This window comes from Dendrobates tinctorius, unplaced genomic scaffold (assembly GCF_039654945.1).
Source record: "Dendrobates tinctorius isolate UK_male_01 unplaced genomic scaffold, ASM3965494v1 ptg000069l, whole genome shotgun sequence".
Classification (NCBI taxonomy): Eukaryota; Metazoa; Chordata; class Amphibia; order Anura; family Dendrobatidae; genus Dendrobates; species Dendrobates tinctorius.
The window spans coordinates 20,661,591-20,680,967 of NW_027361737.1; the positions used below are offsets into that span (position 1 = coordinate 20,661,591).

General features: G+C 46.4%; 1 protein-coding gene across 1 annotated transcript in view; it reads left to right on the plus strand.

Moving 5' to 3' along the window:
• LOC141095250 (dysbindin domain-containing protein 2-like) overlaps positions 1-19,027 on the plus strand; it is a 30,681-nt gene extending 11,654 nt beyond the window's left edge. The window contains exons 3-4 of the mRNA XM_073581148.1: positions 8,884-9,021; positions 18,227-19,027. Coding sequence (XP_073437249.1) covers positions 8,884-9,021; positions 18,227-18,426 — 338 coding nt within the window. The 3' untranslated portion in view covers positions 18,427-19,027. The remainder of the gene's footprint in view (positions 1-8,883; positions 9,022-18,226) is intronic.
• Positions 19,028-19,377: the final 350 nt, after the last annotated feature.

Here is a 19,377-nt window from a genome sequence, read left to right on the forward strand (position 1 = left end):
TTGAATGCCAAAAGCATCAATTCTTCTTACTTAAGCTTGTCAACCTTAATTATCTTCATAATACAAGTTACGCACTGAAAAATGGGGGTTATTTGGCTAAAGTTGTGGGGGGGTAGGGCTGGCTCCAGGTTTTCATGTGGCCTAGGCGAAAGAGCGCCCCTTTAACACATACCACAACTCATCATGCTTCGATACGGCAGAGAAATAGCGGTATAGTACAATGAAAAATACTTCACTTTTTACATCTCATGACGAGGCCCATCTATTTCTCCATACAGAATCATTGGTCCCATATAATGTTTGAAACAGTATATGATGAGCTCCACATAATGCTACAGTATATGTTGGTCCCCATGGATGAAGCTCCACTGTCTTATGGGCCCAAATAATGCTCCAAACATAATGGGCCCCATTTCTAATGCTCTAGTGTATAATGGGCCCTGTAAATGCTGCTCCAGTGTCTGATGTCCACCTTTGGAATGTTCCAGTGTATGGTGGGCCCCATCTATCATTCTCCAGAGTATAGTGCTCCCCAAAAATTGCTGTCCCAACATTGAAAACAATCAAATAAGTCTCCTCTCTAGGGAATCCCTGTACTACTCTGGACTCCTCGTCGTCCCCATCTTCCATCTCACTGCACAGTATTTCAACCTTGCAAGTGCTGTGATCCTGAGCAAGCAGGGGGGGCCCACTCGTTGGCGACGGCACTGGCACAGGGCCCCTGATAGTACGGTGGTGTGTCTGATGGCGGGTGGGCCGAACCTGCACTTTCATCTGCAGCTTCCTCTTTGTCACCGTGTAAGATGGAACTGTATATGGGAAGGGTAACCTGAGTTTCATCAGGGTCAGATTCAGGCCGTGTAGCGTGCGAGGGGAATGTAGTGGTCTGGGTCAATGTACCAGCAGATTCATCGAGCAGTGGCTGGGCATCAGTGCACTTGTGTCGCCCCCAGGAGTACGGTCGCCACAGTGGTATTACCTTCCTCCTAGGGAGTGTGATGTCATGCTTGGGAGCAACGAAGGATCTCTCTAGCAGGTTAACTGATTGGGCGGCGTTATTCCCACGAGTCATGACCCTCCAAACAGCGTTCATGAAGGCAAAGTGTTTGTTTTACGTGGGCAGTATGGTTGCAAAGCTGAACCTTAAAGGAATGTCCAGAAGGGCACCACCAGGAGTGGAGCCTACGGTTAAATTCGACTCCACCTGGGAAACCTCAACCATGTCAGCTACAGAAAAGATGCACACATTGCAAGCTTAATTCCGTTAACGAACGAGACTCCGTCATGCCCCGCGGTCCGAGTCCGGCTTACTAGAGGGACACGTGAGGCTCTGGCACATGAGATTGGCCAATAACTGGTGTGTCATGCCCTTACATGTCCGTGGCTGCATGTGCGCTACACTGAAAAGGCCAGCGTTTGTCGCTTACAGGTGCAGATAACCCGCTGAACAACGTTAGTGATGGGGATCACTGATTACAATTATTACCCGCGAACGATAATTTCCCAGTAAGTGCAGGTCAACCGCAGTGCCGGAATTAGGCCTAACCGTCATTCCTGAAAAAATGAAAAACTTACGTGTGCAAACCACAGGTGCTGTAGCTTGCTTAACAGCTCGCCAGCCGTTCTCACGCCCAGTATGGATTACACGTGATTGCACAAAGGTGAGAAAGGGTACCGTATCCCCGGATAACATGTATGAATAGCATACACATTCAAAATATATGTCTATACATCAGAAGGCAGGCTCAGACGGTGTTAGGCCCAGTATGGCTTGCACGTGATTGCACAAAGGTGAGAAAGGGTACCGTATCCCCGGATAACATGTATGGATAGCGTACACATTCAAAATATATGTCTATACATCAGGAGGCAGGCTCAGACGGTGTTAGGCTCAGTATGGATTGCACGTGATTGCACAAAGGTGAGAAAGGGTACCGTATCCCCGGATAACATGTATGGATAGCGTACACATTCAAAATATATGTCTATACATCAGGAGGCAGGCTCAGACGGTGTCAGGCACAGTATGGATTTGACAGCCCAGACTACACAGCGGAGGAGCAGGGAGAGGTAAAGATTGCAAATGCTGGGGCCCTGCCCAAGCAAGGGGGGCCCACTCGTGGGCATCGGTACTGGCACTGGGCCCCTCATAGTACGGCGGTGTGTCTGACGGCGGGTGTGCACCACCACCGTCAGAGACACTTGATTGCACTATGAGGGACCCTGTGCCAGTGCCCGCGCCCAAGAGTCGGCCTACCCACCTGTCCAGGGCAACGGCACTCGCACGGTGTCGTGCGCTAGGTGGTGACCCCGGCCATGGGGGGGGGGGGCAGCACAGTTAGGGAGTTTTAGAAAGTGGCATATGTTGATGTTGGACATTCAGCTGATGCAAAAGGCGAAATAGGTCAAGTCCCAGGAAGAGGTGGACCAAAGCAAGCCATTTTTCTGTCACCCTATGTGTCATCAGGGGAAGGTGGGACAAAATCCTTGGAAACCCATGCATGGTTCATTTTAATGAAGGTTAGATCATCCACATTTTGGGTTGACAGACGGGTCCTTTTTTCTGTCAGGATTGATCCAGCTGCACTGAAGACTCTTTCCGATAGCACACTTGCAGCTGGGTAAGCGAGCTCTTGTAAGGCATATTGTGCCAATTCAGGCCAGGTGTCCAGTTTAGCGGCCCAATAGTCAAAGGGGAATGACCTGTGTGGGAGAACATCGATATTGGAGGAAAAGTAGTTTGTAACCATAGTTGACAACTGCTGTCTCCTGTCACTTTCCATCGATGCAGTATTACCAGTTGTGTGAGCGGTACTTGAAAAATCAGTCCACAACATTGTCATGAAACCCCTGTCTCCAACGCCACTTCTGCTGTGTGCACCATGAACACCTCTGCCAAGCTGCCCCCGGCCCGTACGGCTCGTGTGAGAACCATCACCGCTGCTGTGTGCTGGGAATGCCTCAAGCAACCGATTTACCAGAGTTGCTTGTTTATTAGCCAATATTAGGTCAAGGTTCTCCTGTGGCTTGATGTTTTGTAATTTGCCTTTATAGCGTGGATCCAGGATGCTGGCCAACCAGTAGTCGTCATCGTTCATCATTTTGGCAATGCGGGGTCCCTTTTTAGGATCTGCAAGGCATAATCTGACATGTGGGCCAATGTTCCCGGTGTCAATGATGCACTGCGAGTGCTGGTTGGAGGAGCACTTTCTGGCAAATCCACATCCCTCCAGTCACGCACAAACCCTGTACCAGACCTTGCCACGCCAACATTTTCACTTGCCCCACGAGATGCATCCTCCTCCCCTAAGTAATCATCCCCATCATCATCCTCCTCCTCCTCTTCCTCCACCTCGTCCAGGAGAGGTCCCGAGCAGACAATGGCTGAATGTCATCAAGGATTCTCTCCTCCTCTTCCTCCTCATCAACATTGGCTGCAGACGCCTGCTCCTTAAGGTGCGTCAAAGTTTGCATGAGCAGACGCATAAGTGGGATGCTCATGCTTAGGATGGCGTCGTCTGCGCTTACCAGCCGTGTGCATTCCTCAAAACACTGAAGAACTTTACAGAGGTCTTTCAGCTTCGACCACTGCACACCTGTCAACTCCATGTCTGCTCTCAAAGTGCCTGGCCGTGTATCCTCCCACAAATGCATTATGGCCTGCCTCTGCTCGCACAGCCGCTCCACCATGTGCAGGGTGGAGTTCCACCTTGTTGCAATGTCGATAATGAGGCGGTGGTTGGGAAGGTGGAGCAATCGCTGCAGCTTCTGCATACGAACGGAGTGTACAGGCGACCGGCGGATGTGCGCGCACAGTCTTCGCACCTTCTGGAGCAGGGCTGTTAACTCCGGATAATTATTGAGGAAGCACTGCACCACCAGGTTCAAGGTGTGAGCCAAGCAAGGTATGTGGCTGAGTTTTGAAAGGGCTATGGCTGCCACAAAATTACGGCCGTTATCACTAACTACCTTGCCTGCCTCAAGATGTACACTGCCCAGCCATGACTCAGTTTGTCGCTTCAAGTACTCGGCCAGCACCTCGGCGGTGTGTCTGTCGCCCAAACACATCATCTGCAACACAGCCTGCTGACGCTTTCCACTAGCTGCTCGATAGGGGGACACCTTGTGTGCAACAGTGGCAGCTGCAGATGGAGTGCTCGTACGACTGCGCTCTGTGGACGAGCTTTCGCTTCTGGAGGAGGAGGAGGGTCGAACGCCTACAGCCAACTGTTTCCTATACCGTGGGCTAGGCAGCACTGTCCCACCACCACTGTCCCCTGTGGACCCTGCATCCACCACATTAACCCAGTGCGCAGTGATGGACACGTAACGGCCCTGGCCATGCCGACTGGACCATGCATCAGTTGTGAGGTGCACCTTTCCACTCACTGACTGCTTGAGTGCATGGACAATGCGGTCTTTTACATGATGGTGGAGGGCTGGGATGGCTTTGCGAGAGAAGTGGCGACTGGGTAGGTCATAGCGTGGTACTGCATAGGCCATGAGTTCGCGGAAAGCTGCGCTTTCCACCAACCGATAGGGCATCATCTCAAACGAGATTAGTTTGGCAATGTGGGCGTTCAAACCCAGTGTACGCGGATGAGAGACTGAGTACTTTCTTGACCTACTCATAGTGTCTGGGAGGGTGAGCTGGACTTGAGAGCTGCATATGGTGGAAGTAGCGGTGGACAGGGCGGACTGAGAGAGGGTTGATGATGGTGATGGAGTTGGTGTTCTTTCTGATGGCCTAGATTCAGTATTTCGTTGGTATAACTGTGGGATTCCCTGACTGCTGTGGCCTTGCAACGACACCTCAACATTTGCTGCTGTGCTAACCGGTGGGCTTACAGTGGGGGAAACAATGTAGCGTTGCTGACTACCTTCTTTGTGATCAGTTGCACATGTGGCACTTGAGGTTTGGTGTTGTGTCCACGCTTGCAAGTGCATGGTGGTTAAATGTCTAAGCATGCAACTGGTATTCAAATTTTTCAGATTTTTCCCTCGGCTAAAGGTCTTTGCGCACTTCTTACAGATAACCTTGGCCTGATCATGAGGATTTTGTTCAAAAAAGTGCCACACTGCACTCTTCCTACTTTGGCAGACATTTTGCGGCCTAGCACGCTGTGATCTTTTGACCCTCTGGACAAGCTGTCCAGCAACTCTTTTGATTTTTGGAACCTGTCTTTGGAGTGCTCCGGGCCTGCCAGATAACAGCTGTTGCGATGTCGATATCTGCTGTGGATGCTCCTGCTATTGGAAGCAGCACCCTCTTCTCCCAATGGATGCCAATCTGGGTCAACAACTGGGTCATCCATCACCTCCTCTTCAATGCCATGTGCACCTTCCTCTGTGTCACCGTGTATGGTGGTATAGTGTGCGGGAAGGGGCACCTGAGTCTCATCAGGGTCAGAATCTGGCTCTGTACACTGCGAGGACAATGTAGTGCTCTGAGTGAATGTACCAGCAGAATCATCTATCAGCGGCTGTGCATCAGTGCACTCCATGTCAGATTCATCTTGGCCTGGGTAATTCACCATTTCACTTGATAATCCAGGCATGGTATGTGAAAACAGCTCCATGGAGTAATCAGTAGTATGTCCTGCGTCATCCTTCAATCTTGGTTGGGGTGAAGGACACAAGGAAAGGTGTGGTTCATGAACATGAGCCTCCAATGACGACTCAGTGCTTTTACTTTTTACAACTTCAGAAGAGGAGGCGATAGAGCTAGAGGCTGAGTCAGCAATGTAAGACAAAACTTTTTCCTGATGCTCTGGCTTTAAAAGCGGTTTGCCAACTCCTAGAAAACTAAGCCTTCGAAGCCTTATGGAGCCAGACGATGACACAGGCTCAACACCTCCTGCATTCAGTCCTATTTTGCTCTTTCCACTACCATCAGATCCACCACCAACACCATCATTGCCAGCTGCCAACCCCCGCCCAATTCCACGGCCTCTTCCACCAGCCTTCCTCATTTTTTGTAGAAATGTAGACAAAATCCAACAAACTATATAGTAATGTAAAACAAGGTACAAGGTGTCTATAGGACAGGGGAGATTTTGAATTTCTGCACACACTTGTGGACACTGGACACTTATGGATTGTGTGAGGCCCACTGAATATCACAGCGCTATGTCACAGGCTCGATGGCACAGGTGTGAAAAAAGTGACTACAGGATAAGGGAGATTTTGAATTTCTGCACACACTAGTGGACACTGGACACTTTTGGATTGTGTGAGGCCCACTGAATATCAGAGCGCTATGTCACAGGCAGAAATTGGCTAGTGTATCACAAACTACAAGGTGTATGTAGAACTGGGCAGAATAGGAATCTCCCTAGAGTGTAGGTCTGTAAGAACGGAACAAGTCCTCCACTTATCCTTCCACAGTGACACAGAGCTTCACTGTGGCCGTGATAACAGCCGGTACACGGTACTGAGAGGAGCGTGCACGTACACGGCTGTCCGGTGTACGTAAAATTGTCAAGCTCCGTGTTTTTTAAGTATACGGACTGACACACGCTGTCTCTCTATAGTTTTGAATGTGATCAAACAGCAAATATATTTAACTGTTTGAAAGCTAGACAAAACTAGTAGGTGCAGGTCTGTAAGAACGGAACATGTCCTTGACTTATTCTCACAGAGTGACACACAGATAGCTTCACTGTGGCCGTGATAACAGCCGTTACACGGTACTGAGAGGAGCGTGCACGTACACGGCTGTCCGGTGTACGTAAAATTGTCAAGCTCCGTGTTTTTTAAGTATACGGACTGACACACGCTGTCTCTCTATAGTTTTGAATGTGATCAAACAGCAAATATATTTAACTGTTTGAAAGCTAGACAAAACTAGTAGGTGCAGGTCTGTAAGAACGGAACATGTCCTCGACTTATTCTCACAGAGTGACACACAGATAGCTTCACTGTGGCTGTGATAACAGCCGTTACACGGTACTGTGTGAGGAGCGTACACCGCTGTATGGTGTGAAAAAATGCACGCTCAGTACCTCAGCAGGACAAAAAAAAAAAATTGGGATTGCTTTTAAAAAAGCAGTTTGCAGAGCAGTGGGTAAACAGCAATGCAGCTGTCAGGAAGCCTTAGAAGGCAGCCTAACAACCAACACCACTGATCCACCACAATATAGCCTCCCCTTGCACTGCACACACAGTGACTGGTGTGTTGTACAGGCAAGATCGCTAGCAGCAGAAGCAGGTTTTTTTTCTTCTTCCCTGCCTAACGCTCTCCCTACAGAATCAGCAGCAGCAACCTCTCCCTATGCTAATTTCGGCAGAAGTAAGATGGCGGTCGGCGTGCACGCCCTTTTATAACCCCTGTGACGCCCACCAAAGCAAGCCAATCACTTGCATGCCCTTCTGAAAGATGGTGGTGACCCCTGCCTATGTCATCACGTTGCCCACAGTGTCCGTGGATCCTGATTGGCTGAAAAAGAGCGCAAAACAAACTTTTGAAACGCGACTTTGGCGCGTAAGTCGCCGACCTCGTGGCCGACCTCATCCTAGGGTCGGGTTTTGTTTCATGAAACCTGACTTTGCCAAAAGTCGGCGACTTTTGAAATTTTTCGACCCGTTTCGCTCAACTCTAGTTCTGTCCCCACATGAGGCGAATGGAGGTGTAGTTGATTGGGGCTGGGAGAGATTTCTACCTTCCGATTTCTCAATGCAGAGCAGACAGGACCATTGTTGCTGTTTGCTGTTCATGCGTCCGGAGAGATGATACAAACCAGATATTGTGAAGTCCAGACTTGTTTATTGGAAATCTGGACATACAGCGTATGATTGGTAATGCAGTACTTCTCCAGAAATGCAGGTGTAACAACCCAGGTGGTAAAGCAAGATGTGTGCAGCAAGGTATGCAGCAAGATGATTCAGCAAATTGTGTGTGGTCAAAAAACTGATGCCTTCCACAGCCTAGTAAGCGTGTCTCTCCCGGGTGAAAAAGAAACTAGTAATGGCCACCGGCAGGAAGAGAAGGATTCACCTGACCTGGAAGTGGGAGGCATGTACTAGAATTAATTAGCTGCCATCTGCTATACAGAAAAGGACAGCAGGTGGCAGCAGACCAAATGCAAAACTGAATACAAAGAAAGGTAACTTAACACAATTATATAAGCATACAATCATAACCTTAGATGGAACAGCACAATATTTTATCTATTTAAATAAATAAATAAACAAATATATATATATATATATATATATATATATATATATATATATATATATATATATATCCACGAACAGCCAATTCATAAATTACTATAAATAGTCATGGAAATAGTTTGGGGAAGTTGCCACATATGTGATACACATATATAAAAACATGTCAGTGTTATTTACTTGGTTATTTCAATTTTGAATACTTTTTCCTACACAGATGAGAGGAGGACAATGGCCACAATTCATCATTTGCAACATTATTTTTAGGTGACTTTTTTTTCATCTTATGGTTTTTGTTGAGCATTTGGGGCCCACTTTGTCTAAAACCCGCCCTGCACAGAGGTGTAGGTCACTTGTCCACCAGTCCTGATTCGTGGAGATGCATTATACCTCTTCATGAATCTGAATCATCTGACTCCAGCATTTCTCATCAAGACTGGATTGAACAATGCCGGTCTTGATAAATTGGGCCCAAAGATTGGTGAACTGGGGCCCTAGTGTTTATCGTGTGACAAGGGTAACTAAGGTTTTATAACCTTTCCATCATGAAGGAAAGAAAGAATGCACATCATGAAGCTGCTGAAACCAAAAAGCGGAACATGTAATGCTAGATACAGAAATAAATAATCTCAGCTTCATTCAACAGACATTAGTCATGTTTTGTGCATTGTGCATAGTAAAGCTGAATCTATCTTTTCTCTTCTGCAGCTCCACTGGACAGTGTATCATCGATGGAAGTGAATATTGACTCACTGGAACTGTCTGAACCACTGGACATTAGTGAGCTGGAACCCAGTGATGCTTTTCACCAGTCTGAAGACCCCATGAGCCCGTTAGTTACTCCTGGTTAGTAATATACTATTTAATTAGGTTGTCAAAAGTTTAGCATTAAAAACACAGGGCACAGAGCAATATAAAGTAATAGCAAATAATCAACATGCATAGAGCTAATAAATAGGTTCAGATTACATTTTTAATAACTAGATGTAGCCTGGAAGACCCTCTGTCATGGCAGTCTACCAATGTAATATATACCACCTTGTATAACAGCAGTTTAATGGAGTATTATATACCACTCTGTATAACAGCAGTCTAGCGGTGTATTATATACCTCCATGTATAACAGAAGTCTGCCTGTATATTCAATACCTCCTATATATTAGCAGTCTGGCAATATATTCAATACCTCTTTTATAACTGCAGTCTGGCTGTGTATTTTATACCACCATATATAATGGAAGTCTGGATGTGTATTCTATACCTCCTATATAGTCTGATGGCACATTCTTTGCCACCCTATAAACAGCAGTATGGCAGTGTATTCTATACCTCCCTGTATAACAACAGACTGGCATAGTATTCTATAGCACTATGTTTAACAGTTGTCTGGTGGTGTATTCCATACCTCCTTGTAGTGAGGCCAGCTAGGCTAGGATTAAATTCTAGCCTACAGGTTCTAATTAGATCACCTTGCTGGCCCTGCATATAACTAGGCTAGCTGTTCTCCTTAGTCAGTCAGCTCAGGGAAGCTGACCTGACTGGATGTATCTTGGAGCTGAAGAAAGACAGGACAGAATCCCTCTCTGAGAAGAGTCTGCACAGGCTGTTTGCAGAGAACTACAAGTATTAGTAGTTGCTATGTACAGCAGCTGTTTTGTTTGACCGAGCTGAGGCTAACTCAGCCGATTATAAGTAGCCAGGGTCTGTTCTGTTTAGTTAGCGCCTGGCGAAGGCTAGGGATTTATTTTTATTAGTTTGTTTTGGTGCGGTGAAATCTTTGGAAAGCAACAGAAAATGTATTGGTTTGTACCAATTCTGCATTGCCTAATGCCTGCCAGAGAGAGTGAATTCCAAAAATTGCTGGAGAATGCAGGCATTAAGTCACATAGAGCACAGGTGATTGGACTGTAAAGATTGAATGTCCTGGGTAAAGGCAGATACAGTATTGTGAACACAGTCTGAAAGCATAGACGAGCATGTTACGCAATTAGTCCACGTACAACCACAGCAGCACCAGCAGCATACCCAACAAACTCCTGATCCAGCACTATCAACAGCAGAAGCAGAAGCTAAAGCAGCAGCTTATGCAGAAGCAGCAGTTTCAGCAGCAGCACTAGGAGTTGCAGCATCAGCAGCAGGTTCAGAAGCAGCTTCAGCAGCAGATGGCTCTCTAGGCAGAAACTGTTTGGTCCAGGGAGATAGCATCACCCGTGACCCAATGTGAAGCTTTGGGGATTCACTCTCTCTAGCATAGAAGCATTAGGACTTAGGTGGCGTTCACACAGACTATGCAGACCAAGCACGTGCATTTTTTATTGCTTTCCACAGGTTGTCCAGCACCAAAAAAACCCTCAAACATAAATCCGTAGCCATGTCCAGGCGCTAACTAAACAGAACAGACCCTGGCTACTAATACACAGCTGAGCTAGCCCCAACTTGGCCAAACAAAACAGTTACTGGAGAAGAGATAGCAACCATTAATAATTGTGGCTCACTGCACATGGCCTCTGCAGACTCTTCTCAAAGACTCATTCTGTCCTGTCTCTTCAGCTCCAAGGCACATCCAGTTTGGTCAGCTTGAGCTGACTGACCAAGGAGAACAACGAGCTTAGTTACATGATGGGCTAGCAAGGTGATATACTTAGTACCTGTACAACTAGCATTTAACCCTAGCCTACATGGCTTTGCTACATACTCCCCCCCCACCCAAAGCTGGGGGCTGGACCATCTGTCAACACACTGTAACGTTCCACCATGTGAGTGGACGGGGATTACTCTCTTGGCAGGTCTTTGCGGTAAACACTGGAACTCTCAGGGTTAAAATTAAGCCGTACGGTTTAATATTTAGACAGTTCCAGCAGCCATTACACTGTCTGTTAAACCTTCAGCTTTAACACATGGATGCAGATACAGTCTCTCTCTGACCCTGGTCAGTATAACACGGACACCTGTCTGTTACCTGCTGGTGTCGGCCACACAGGTTCCCGGGTACCTCTTATCTACAGAGGCACCATATAGCCACTTCTCACACAGTCTTTCACTGACCCCGGTCAGTATAACATACGGTTGTCAATACCGTTACCTGTTGAATTGGCCACACATGTTCGCGGATCCCTCTTGTCCTCAGAGGCATCCGATAGATATCAGTTCACACACAGTCACTTTCTGACCCCGGTCAGTATCACATGGTTTTCAAGACAGTCAGCTCCTTTTGGTTCGTTACTTGTTGGCCACGCAGGTTCCCGGATCCCTCTTACCGCAGAGGCATCCTGTACACATTTCTCTCTGACCCCGTCAGTGTCACATGGTTTTCAAGACCATCAGCTCCTTTTGGTTCGTTACTTGTTGGCCACGCAGGCTCCCGGATCCCTCTTACCACAGAGGCATCCTGTACACATTTCTCTCTGACCCTGTCAGTGTCACACGGTTTTCAAGACAGTCAGCTCCTTTTGGTTCGGAGTCGCCGGCGCGGCTTCCCCAGACTATGCGACGTCTGAGCCTGGAACATGGGAGCTCTGTCTGGGCTGACAGTCTCCAACACACTCTCCCTCACATGTGCAACACATCTTCCTTAGATAACCTGTAACCCCTCCCAGATACCTACCACATGGCTAGTCACATGATCATGACATCATCACAGGTCCTGCAGATTCACAACCACACACATATCTTCAGACAAAATGGAGTACAGTGAGCCCCCTCACCACAGTGTGTGGTACATGGGTAGCCCGACCCTCCCAACTCTCAAAGCTACCCGCAGCCCGGACCCAAGTGTAAACAACAACTACTTAAGAAAACACCCTGGGCTACATCACAGGGAGCTTCCATCCCTGTGACACATAGCTTCCATTAACCACGCGACCACCAGTCACACCACAACACAAGCAAACAGATTCTACAGAGTTTTAAATTGACTCAAACTTGAGGCTCATGCTTGATGACACAAGGGTGATCTAGTACTTCCAAGAATCCGCCCCTGTTTTTGGGTACAGATTTTTGGCTATACCAATTTTGGGAATGCGTCAATGTTTCTGGCACTTTGATACCCGCCATGTTGGCTCCTGATTAGGTCAACAAGCAAGGGGTTTCCAGTGGGTTGCTACCCTTCCAAGGTTTTAGTAAGTTGCTAAAATATATTCGAAATGGCTTCCTTTTCCCTGGTTGGTACTTTATAGTTTACTGCTCCCACTTTTTTCACTACCCTAATGTCCCCCTGCCACTGGGTAAGAAACTTACTCTCCCCTGTGAGCACTAACAAAAGTACGGCACTAACCCAAGTACCCGTTTCCCAGGCTTAAATTGTGTCACTCAAGCCAACTGATTATAACTCCCAAAACCTGTATTTTATTATTTATTTATATAGCGCCATTAATTCCATGGTGCTGTACATAAGAAGGGAGGTTACATACAAAGTTATAGATATCGTTAACAGTAAACAAATTTACAATGACAGACTGGTATAGAGGGGAGGGGACCCTGTCCTTGCGGACTTACAGTCTACGGGATAGTGGGGAAGAGACAGAAGGTCGGGGGTGCAGCAGCTCTGGTGGTGATGAGGCGGCAGCTCAGGTGGTGGTGAGGCGGCAGAATGATCATTGCAGGCTGTAAGCTTTCCTGAAAAGATGGTTTTCAGGTTCCATTTGAAGGATCCGAGGGTGGTGGATAATCGGACGTGTTGAGGCATGGCATTTCAGAGGATAGGGGATATTCGGGAGAAATCTTGGAGGTGGTTGTGTGAGGAACGAATAAGTGTGTAGGAGAGTAGGAGGTCTTGGGATGATCAAAGATTACGTGAGGGAAGATATTGGGAGATTAGTTCAGAGATATAGGGAGGGGAAAGGTTGTGGATGGCTTTGTAGGTCAGTGTTAGTAGTTTGAACTGGATTCTTTGGGGAATTGGGAGCCAATGGAGGGATTTGCAGAGGGGGGAGACAGGGGAGTAGCGAGGAGAGAGGTGGATTAGTTGGGCAGCAGAATTGAGCACAGACTGGAGTGGTGCAAGAGAGTTAGCAGGGAGGCCACAGAGGAGAGTGTTGCAGTAGTCAAGGCGGGAGATGATGAGGGCATGTACAAGAGTTTTAGTAGATTGAGGACTGAGGAAGGGACGGATTCTGGAAATACTTTTGAGTTGGAGGCGACAGGAGGTGGCAAGAGATTGGACATGTGGTTTGATGGACAGGGCAGAGTCGAGAGTTACTCCGAGGCAGCGGATTTCACGTGCTGGAGAGAGCGTGATGCCGTTTACTATAATAGATAGATCGGGTAGGGAAGATACGTGAGATGGAGGAAAGATAATGAGTTCAGTTTTGTCTACGTTGAGTTTTAGGAAGTGAGAGGTGAAAAAGGAGGATATGGCTGATAGACACTCTGGGATTCTGGACAGCAGAGAAGTGACATCTTGGCCAGAGAGGTAGATCTGAGTGTCATCTGCATACAGGTGGTACTTGAAGCCATGGGACTTTATGAGTTGTCCTAGGCCAAGAGTATACAGTAGATGGAAAAAAGTAGGGGCCCCAGGACAGAGCCTTGGGGGACTCCAACAGAGAGGGGGCGGGATGAGGAGGTAGCGTGGGAGTGGGAAACGCTGAATGTGCGGTCAGAAAGGTATGAGGAAATCCAGGACAGGGCAAGGTCTTTGATGCCAAGGGAAGAAAGAATCTGTAGCAGTAGGCAGTGGTCAACTGTGTCAAAGGCAGAGGACAGGTCAAGAAGGAGGAAGATGGAGAACTGTCTGTTAGCTTTGGCTGTGAGTAAGTCATTAGTAATTTTGTTCAGGGCAGTTTCAGTGGAGTGGTGGGGGCGGAAGCCAGATTGCAGGATGTCAAGGAGGGAGTTAGATGAGAGGTGGGAGGAAAGTTGAGCATGGACATGCTGTTCAAGGAGTTTGGAAGCAAACGGGAGCAGTGATATGGGGCGATAGCTGGGCATAGCAGTTGGGTCAAGGTTTTATTTTTTGAGGATGGGTGTGATGGTGGCATGTTTGAAGGCAGAGGGGAAGGTACCAGAAGTTAGGGATAGGTTGAAGAGATGGGTTAGGCTGGAATGATCATGTTAGTGAGGTTGGGAGCAGATGGGAAGGGATGGGGTCAAGTGCACAGGTGGTGAGGTGAGATTAGTAAGGTCTCCTTCAGTGATGATGGAGAGGGAGGTTATTAGGGAAGGGCAGAGGACTGGTATGTGGAGCAGTTGGGGTGATGGAATTGTAAAGGTGTGCCTTGTTTGGTCAATCTTGTTTTTGAAGTAGGTGGCAAAGTCCTCAGCAGAGATGAGGGGAGTTGGAGGTGGCAGTGGTGGGTGGAGGAGAGTTGAATGTGCTGAACAGTTGTTTTGGGTTGTGGGATAATGAAGATACAAGGTTTGTGAAATAGGTCTGTTTAGCAGAGGTGAGGGCTGATTTAAAGGCAAGTGTAGCTTGTTTGAAAGCAGTGTTGTGTCGTCTGGCAGGCGTATTTTCTTCCAACGCCGCTCCGCGACCCTGGATGTTTGTCGAAGTTTTTTTTTTTTTTTGGTGAGGTTGTTGTGCCAGGATTGCCTATTGGTTTGTCGCACTTTGCCATGCATGAGAGGGGCGACTGAGTCTATGGCTGATGTGAGGGTGGCGTTGTAGAAAGCGGTGGAACTGTCCATGTTGTGGAGGGCTGGCTGGTGGGTGTCAATGGGGATGTTGAAGTCCCCCATGATGATGGTGGGGATGTCAGAAGAGAGAAAGTGGAGGAGCCAGGTGGAGAATTGGTCGATGAGAGCAGTGGCTGATCCCGGTGGTCGGTATATGACAGCCATTTGGAGATTAGAGGGAGAGTAAATACGGACAGAGTGGACCTCGAAAGAAGGGAGGATAAGGGAGGGTGGGGGTTGGATAGGGTTGAAGGAGCAGTTTTTAGAAAGGAGGAAACCCACTCCTCCACCTTGTCTGTGGCCAGGGCGAGGAGTGTGGTTAAAGTGGAGGCCGCCATAACTCAGTGCGGCCGGGGAGGCCGTGTCAGGGTGTGTCAGCTAGGTCTCAGTGAGGGCCAGGAAGGAAAGGTTGCGGGAGGTAAAGAGGTCGTGGATCACGTGGAGCTTGTTGCAGATGGAGCGAGCATTCCAAAGTGCTCCAGAAAGAGGGTGCGGGAGGGAGGGGGTCAGTGGCACAGGTTTTAAGTGTGAGGGATTGCGGTAGTTTCTCTTAGTGTGAGAAAGATAGGGGTGAGGATTAGTGGGATGTATGAGGAAGGGGGGGGGCCAGGATTGGGGGATATGTCACCAGCAATGAGAAGAAGCAGAGAAAGGGAAAGCAGGTGGGTGAAGGAGAGTGATCGTCTTGTATTGTATGTTAGAAGGAGAGGTTTGAGGTTAAGGAGTATGTCTGCAGATAAAGCGAGGTTGGGGGGGGGGGTAAGAGAGAGGGGGTATAACAGCAGTCTTGCGGTGTATTTTATACCACCGATATAACAACATTCTATCTATTTAATATACCATCCTCTATAACACCAGCCTTTTGTTGTATATTACCACTCTATGACAGTAATCTGTGAAGTCTCCTTTGTTTGTACATGTCCCTGCTTAATTATAAAGTGCTGTGGAATATGTTGGCGCTACATAATTCAAATTATTATTATTGAAAGTCTTCTCCACCCCATATAATAATTATGTACTCTAGACACAATAATACTTTATGCACATGGTTTATTTAGTATTATTGTGCAGATCCTCATGTGAATCTGCCTCCAGAGCTTGTTTTAAATGAAAGGGGTATTACCAGTGTGAGATTATGTAATGACTGACAGTCTGCTCTCCTGATCTACATGTCTCACACTGGTAATGTCACCTTTCAGTTACAATAAGCTCTGGAAGCAGATTCTGATGGAGATCAGTGTCCGCCCCATAGATCTTAACAGCTCATTTGCATATTAAGAAAAGCATTGATTTCTATGGAATATGACATCGGATCACAAATATCAAGCAATCATTTTCTTCCACTTTATTTGACCTGCGTTCCCATAGAGGGTTGATCGTAATGACAGATTCCCTTTAACTCAGGATGGTTTGCGTGTTACTGATCTTGGCAATAGCAGTGTGCTTTTTGCAACGGAGTCCAAAAATAATTGATTAGGATACAGATACACAGCAACTGTGGTCGCATGACACAATATCAAAATGTCCAGCAGCTACATTTCAACACATGAAGGGGTGTTCTACATGAGCTACATGTTTCACACTGGTAATGTCACCTTTCATTTACAATAATCTCTGGAGGCAGATTCTCACGGAGATCTATGTCTGACCCATAGATCTTAACACCTCATTGATGTATTAAGAAAAAACGTGGCTATCTCTGGAATAAGACGTCAGATCGCAGATATCAAGGCATCATTTTATTCAGTTTCCTATAACCTACATGTCCATATGAGGGCTGATTTTACTGACAGATTCTCTTTAATCACTGACAATAATTTCCTTCAGTACACTCATATTTTTTATGAACGTACTGTGTCCTCACATAAATGTGATTTGTTTATAAAGATTTGAGGCACCTTTATGTGGTTGTATAAGTAGAGATCAGGCAGGGTCAATATCCTTGTACTTAGATTACAAAGCGGAGCTCTTACATATGCAAAATATATACATTAGGCAGCATTAAGTCACTTGGCGCACATAGAAGAATATGATTAGTGGTTTTTATTCTCAGTAACATGTTATTTCACTAGGACTCTGCAGACGTTGGGATCATTTTCTAGATTGAATATATCACGTAATCAGCAGTTTGTCTGCCATGATATAAGTACAACAATCCTATGAGGTTCACTCAGTTTCCGGAATGATGATAACATGATCTAAAAGTAGTATTTTTCATAAACGAGGAATTAAAGGGAACCTGGAAATTAGGATTTACTAGCCCAAACGAATGACATTTATGTAAAGGTGCTTTATTGCTTTTTAAAACCTTACCTTTCTTGTAGAAAGCTGTTTTGCTATTATAGAGAAATCCATCGTTGAAAATGTATGCTAATGAGCTGCAAGTGCAGTGGGCAGGGCCCTGCACCTACAGCTCTCCTTATTCCTCGTCCGCTGCCTGCCTCCTGTCTCTGACTGACAGGTCACTGAGATATTAGAAACAGGAGGCAGGCAGCAGGCAGGGAACAGGTATAGAGGGCCGGAGTACTGTTGGTGCAGGGCCCGCCCCACTGCACGTGCTATTCATAATATATCATTTCAACTATGGATTTCTCCAAAATGGCAAAACAGATTTCTACAAGAAAGGTTAGGATTTAATCAGCAATAAAGTACCTTCATATACATGCCATTAGTTTGTGGTATAAAATCCTAACGTTTTCTTTAAAGGGCTTTAATTCCCTTTTCAGATATGATTTTTCCCTCATTACATTTTGATTAAAAAAAAAAAAAATTTGTTATACTCACCATTCCTGGGTCCAACAGCGAGTCTCCGCTGCTTCTCCCGGTATGTGACATTGGCTGCAGTTCTGTCGTCACATGGACAGCGTGGCGGTTAATCAGTGTAATATGGGGCTTTGTGAGTGAGATTCCAGTGGAGATCAGCTGCCGCCGCCGCCCTGTTGGTGAGACAACAGTACTGCAGTGAAATGCCAGACACTGGGAAGAAGGGGACCTGGGGAAGCTGAGCACGGTGCGGTTTGGTCTTTTAAAATTATATTTGTCAGAACATGTCTGGAATTCAGGTCAAATGATTATATCAGTGCTGGATAGGACAGGTTCACACAAGAGTATAAAAAAATCGTCATTATCTGCATTAAAATCAGTACCTGGAACCGGTGGTCCTCCATAAAGTAAAGCACCATCTGCTGAACTTTACTAAACGGTTGAATAAACTGTATGCAGACGTGTTCATACCAAGCAAAAGCCAAAAGCACATTCTTTTGGCCCCGTCTGAAAAAAAGAGGTGGAAATATGGCAGCAGACAAGTTTGGAACTTTACCGAGCTGCTGTTTTTGGCTAAGTGCTCAGACTGATCTTTTACTGTTTTGCATTTGGAAAACTAGTGTCAGTGCCGGGTGTAAGATGTGTTTTTTTTTTTTTTCCATTATTGTTCCAGGGGACTTCCAAGGACTTGACTATTTTCGACTTCGCCTCCCATTTTCTCCTAGTCCTGGCCAGCAGTATCCAGCACAGGACAGTGGTGACACTGGTGACCGACAGGAGGAAGCTGCAGATGATCAACCCAAAGACCACCTCCGCCATTTGGGATATGAACACAGTGACCACAACAAGGCGCCCTTGTCTGAACCACAATAACCTGCCGCCTCCTCCGAAAAGACTATGGTGCTCGCCAGCGCCCACTAGGGCTTCTTTAATGGTAGTTTATAAATAGGGAAAATGCTCAGCGTTCCCCATGAATTGCTATTGACGGCTGTATAGGATGGGCATCTGATAGCAGTCAGCGCCGCACAAAGTTGTATTTGAATAAGAAGGGTCTTTAATGCATTCCAGTGTCTTTTTTCACAGCATATTTCTGTTCAGATTTCTTGGCGAGTAAGGTCAGGCTGCCCTTTCAGGGGCCCCATCTATTAATAATCATGTTCTAGGAAGTGAGTGTGAACTGGAACAAAAGTATAACATCCTTCTATTTCCGTCTGCTCCATGTGAAGTCAGATGACGCTGTAACATGATCATAATCCCCAAGCGATTAGAATCCACCTATGGCGCCCCCCTACTGGAACTACTAATGATGACAAGTGGCAATTCTGAGTAATCAGCTTCTTTTGGGCATGGATTGCTAAACTGTGGATTTTTTTTTTTAATTAAAACTCTATTTGCAGTAGAGAAGCTTTGTATATTGTATTTCTTCTTGGAAAAAATTAAATGGAGCAATTAATAAATGACAGTTGCGAACAGGGCTGAATGAACCCAGGCTGATTTTTCTCTACTGGAGTGGTGATATTCTAATAATTGCTCCTCTTGATACAATGCATTTATCATTAGTACAGGGAAAAACTGCTGGATAAAGAAATATGTGAAATTTCGTCTACGTGTCCTCTGATGTCCCAGAAAGTCTGACAATCTGGCATTGATCTCTAGTGCAAAAGTTAATTCAATAGTAGTCTGTCGCCCAATATGCATAATAAACAAGCACTGATACAGAAGGCTTAGCTCATATCAAAAATCATGCCAGCACTGAACATTTCAGTGGATCAGCTCCTGAGAAAATAACGTGTAATTTAAATGTAAATGAGTACTTTTTTGCCC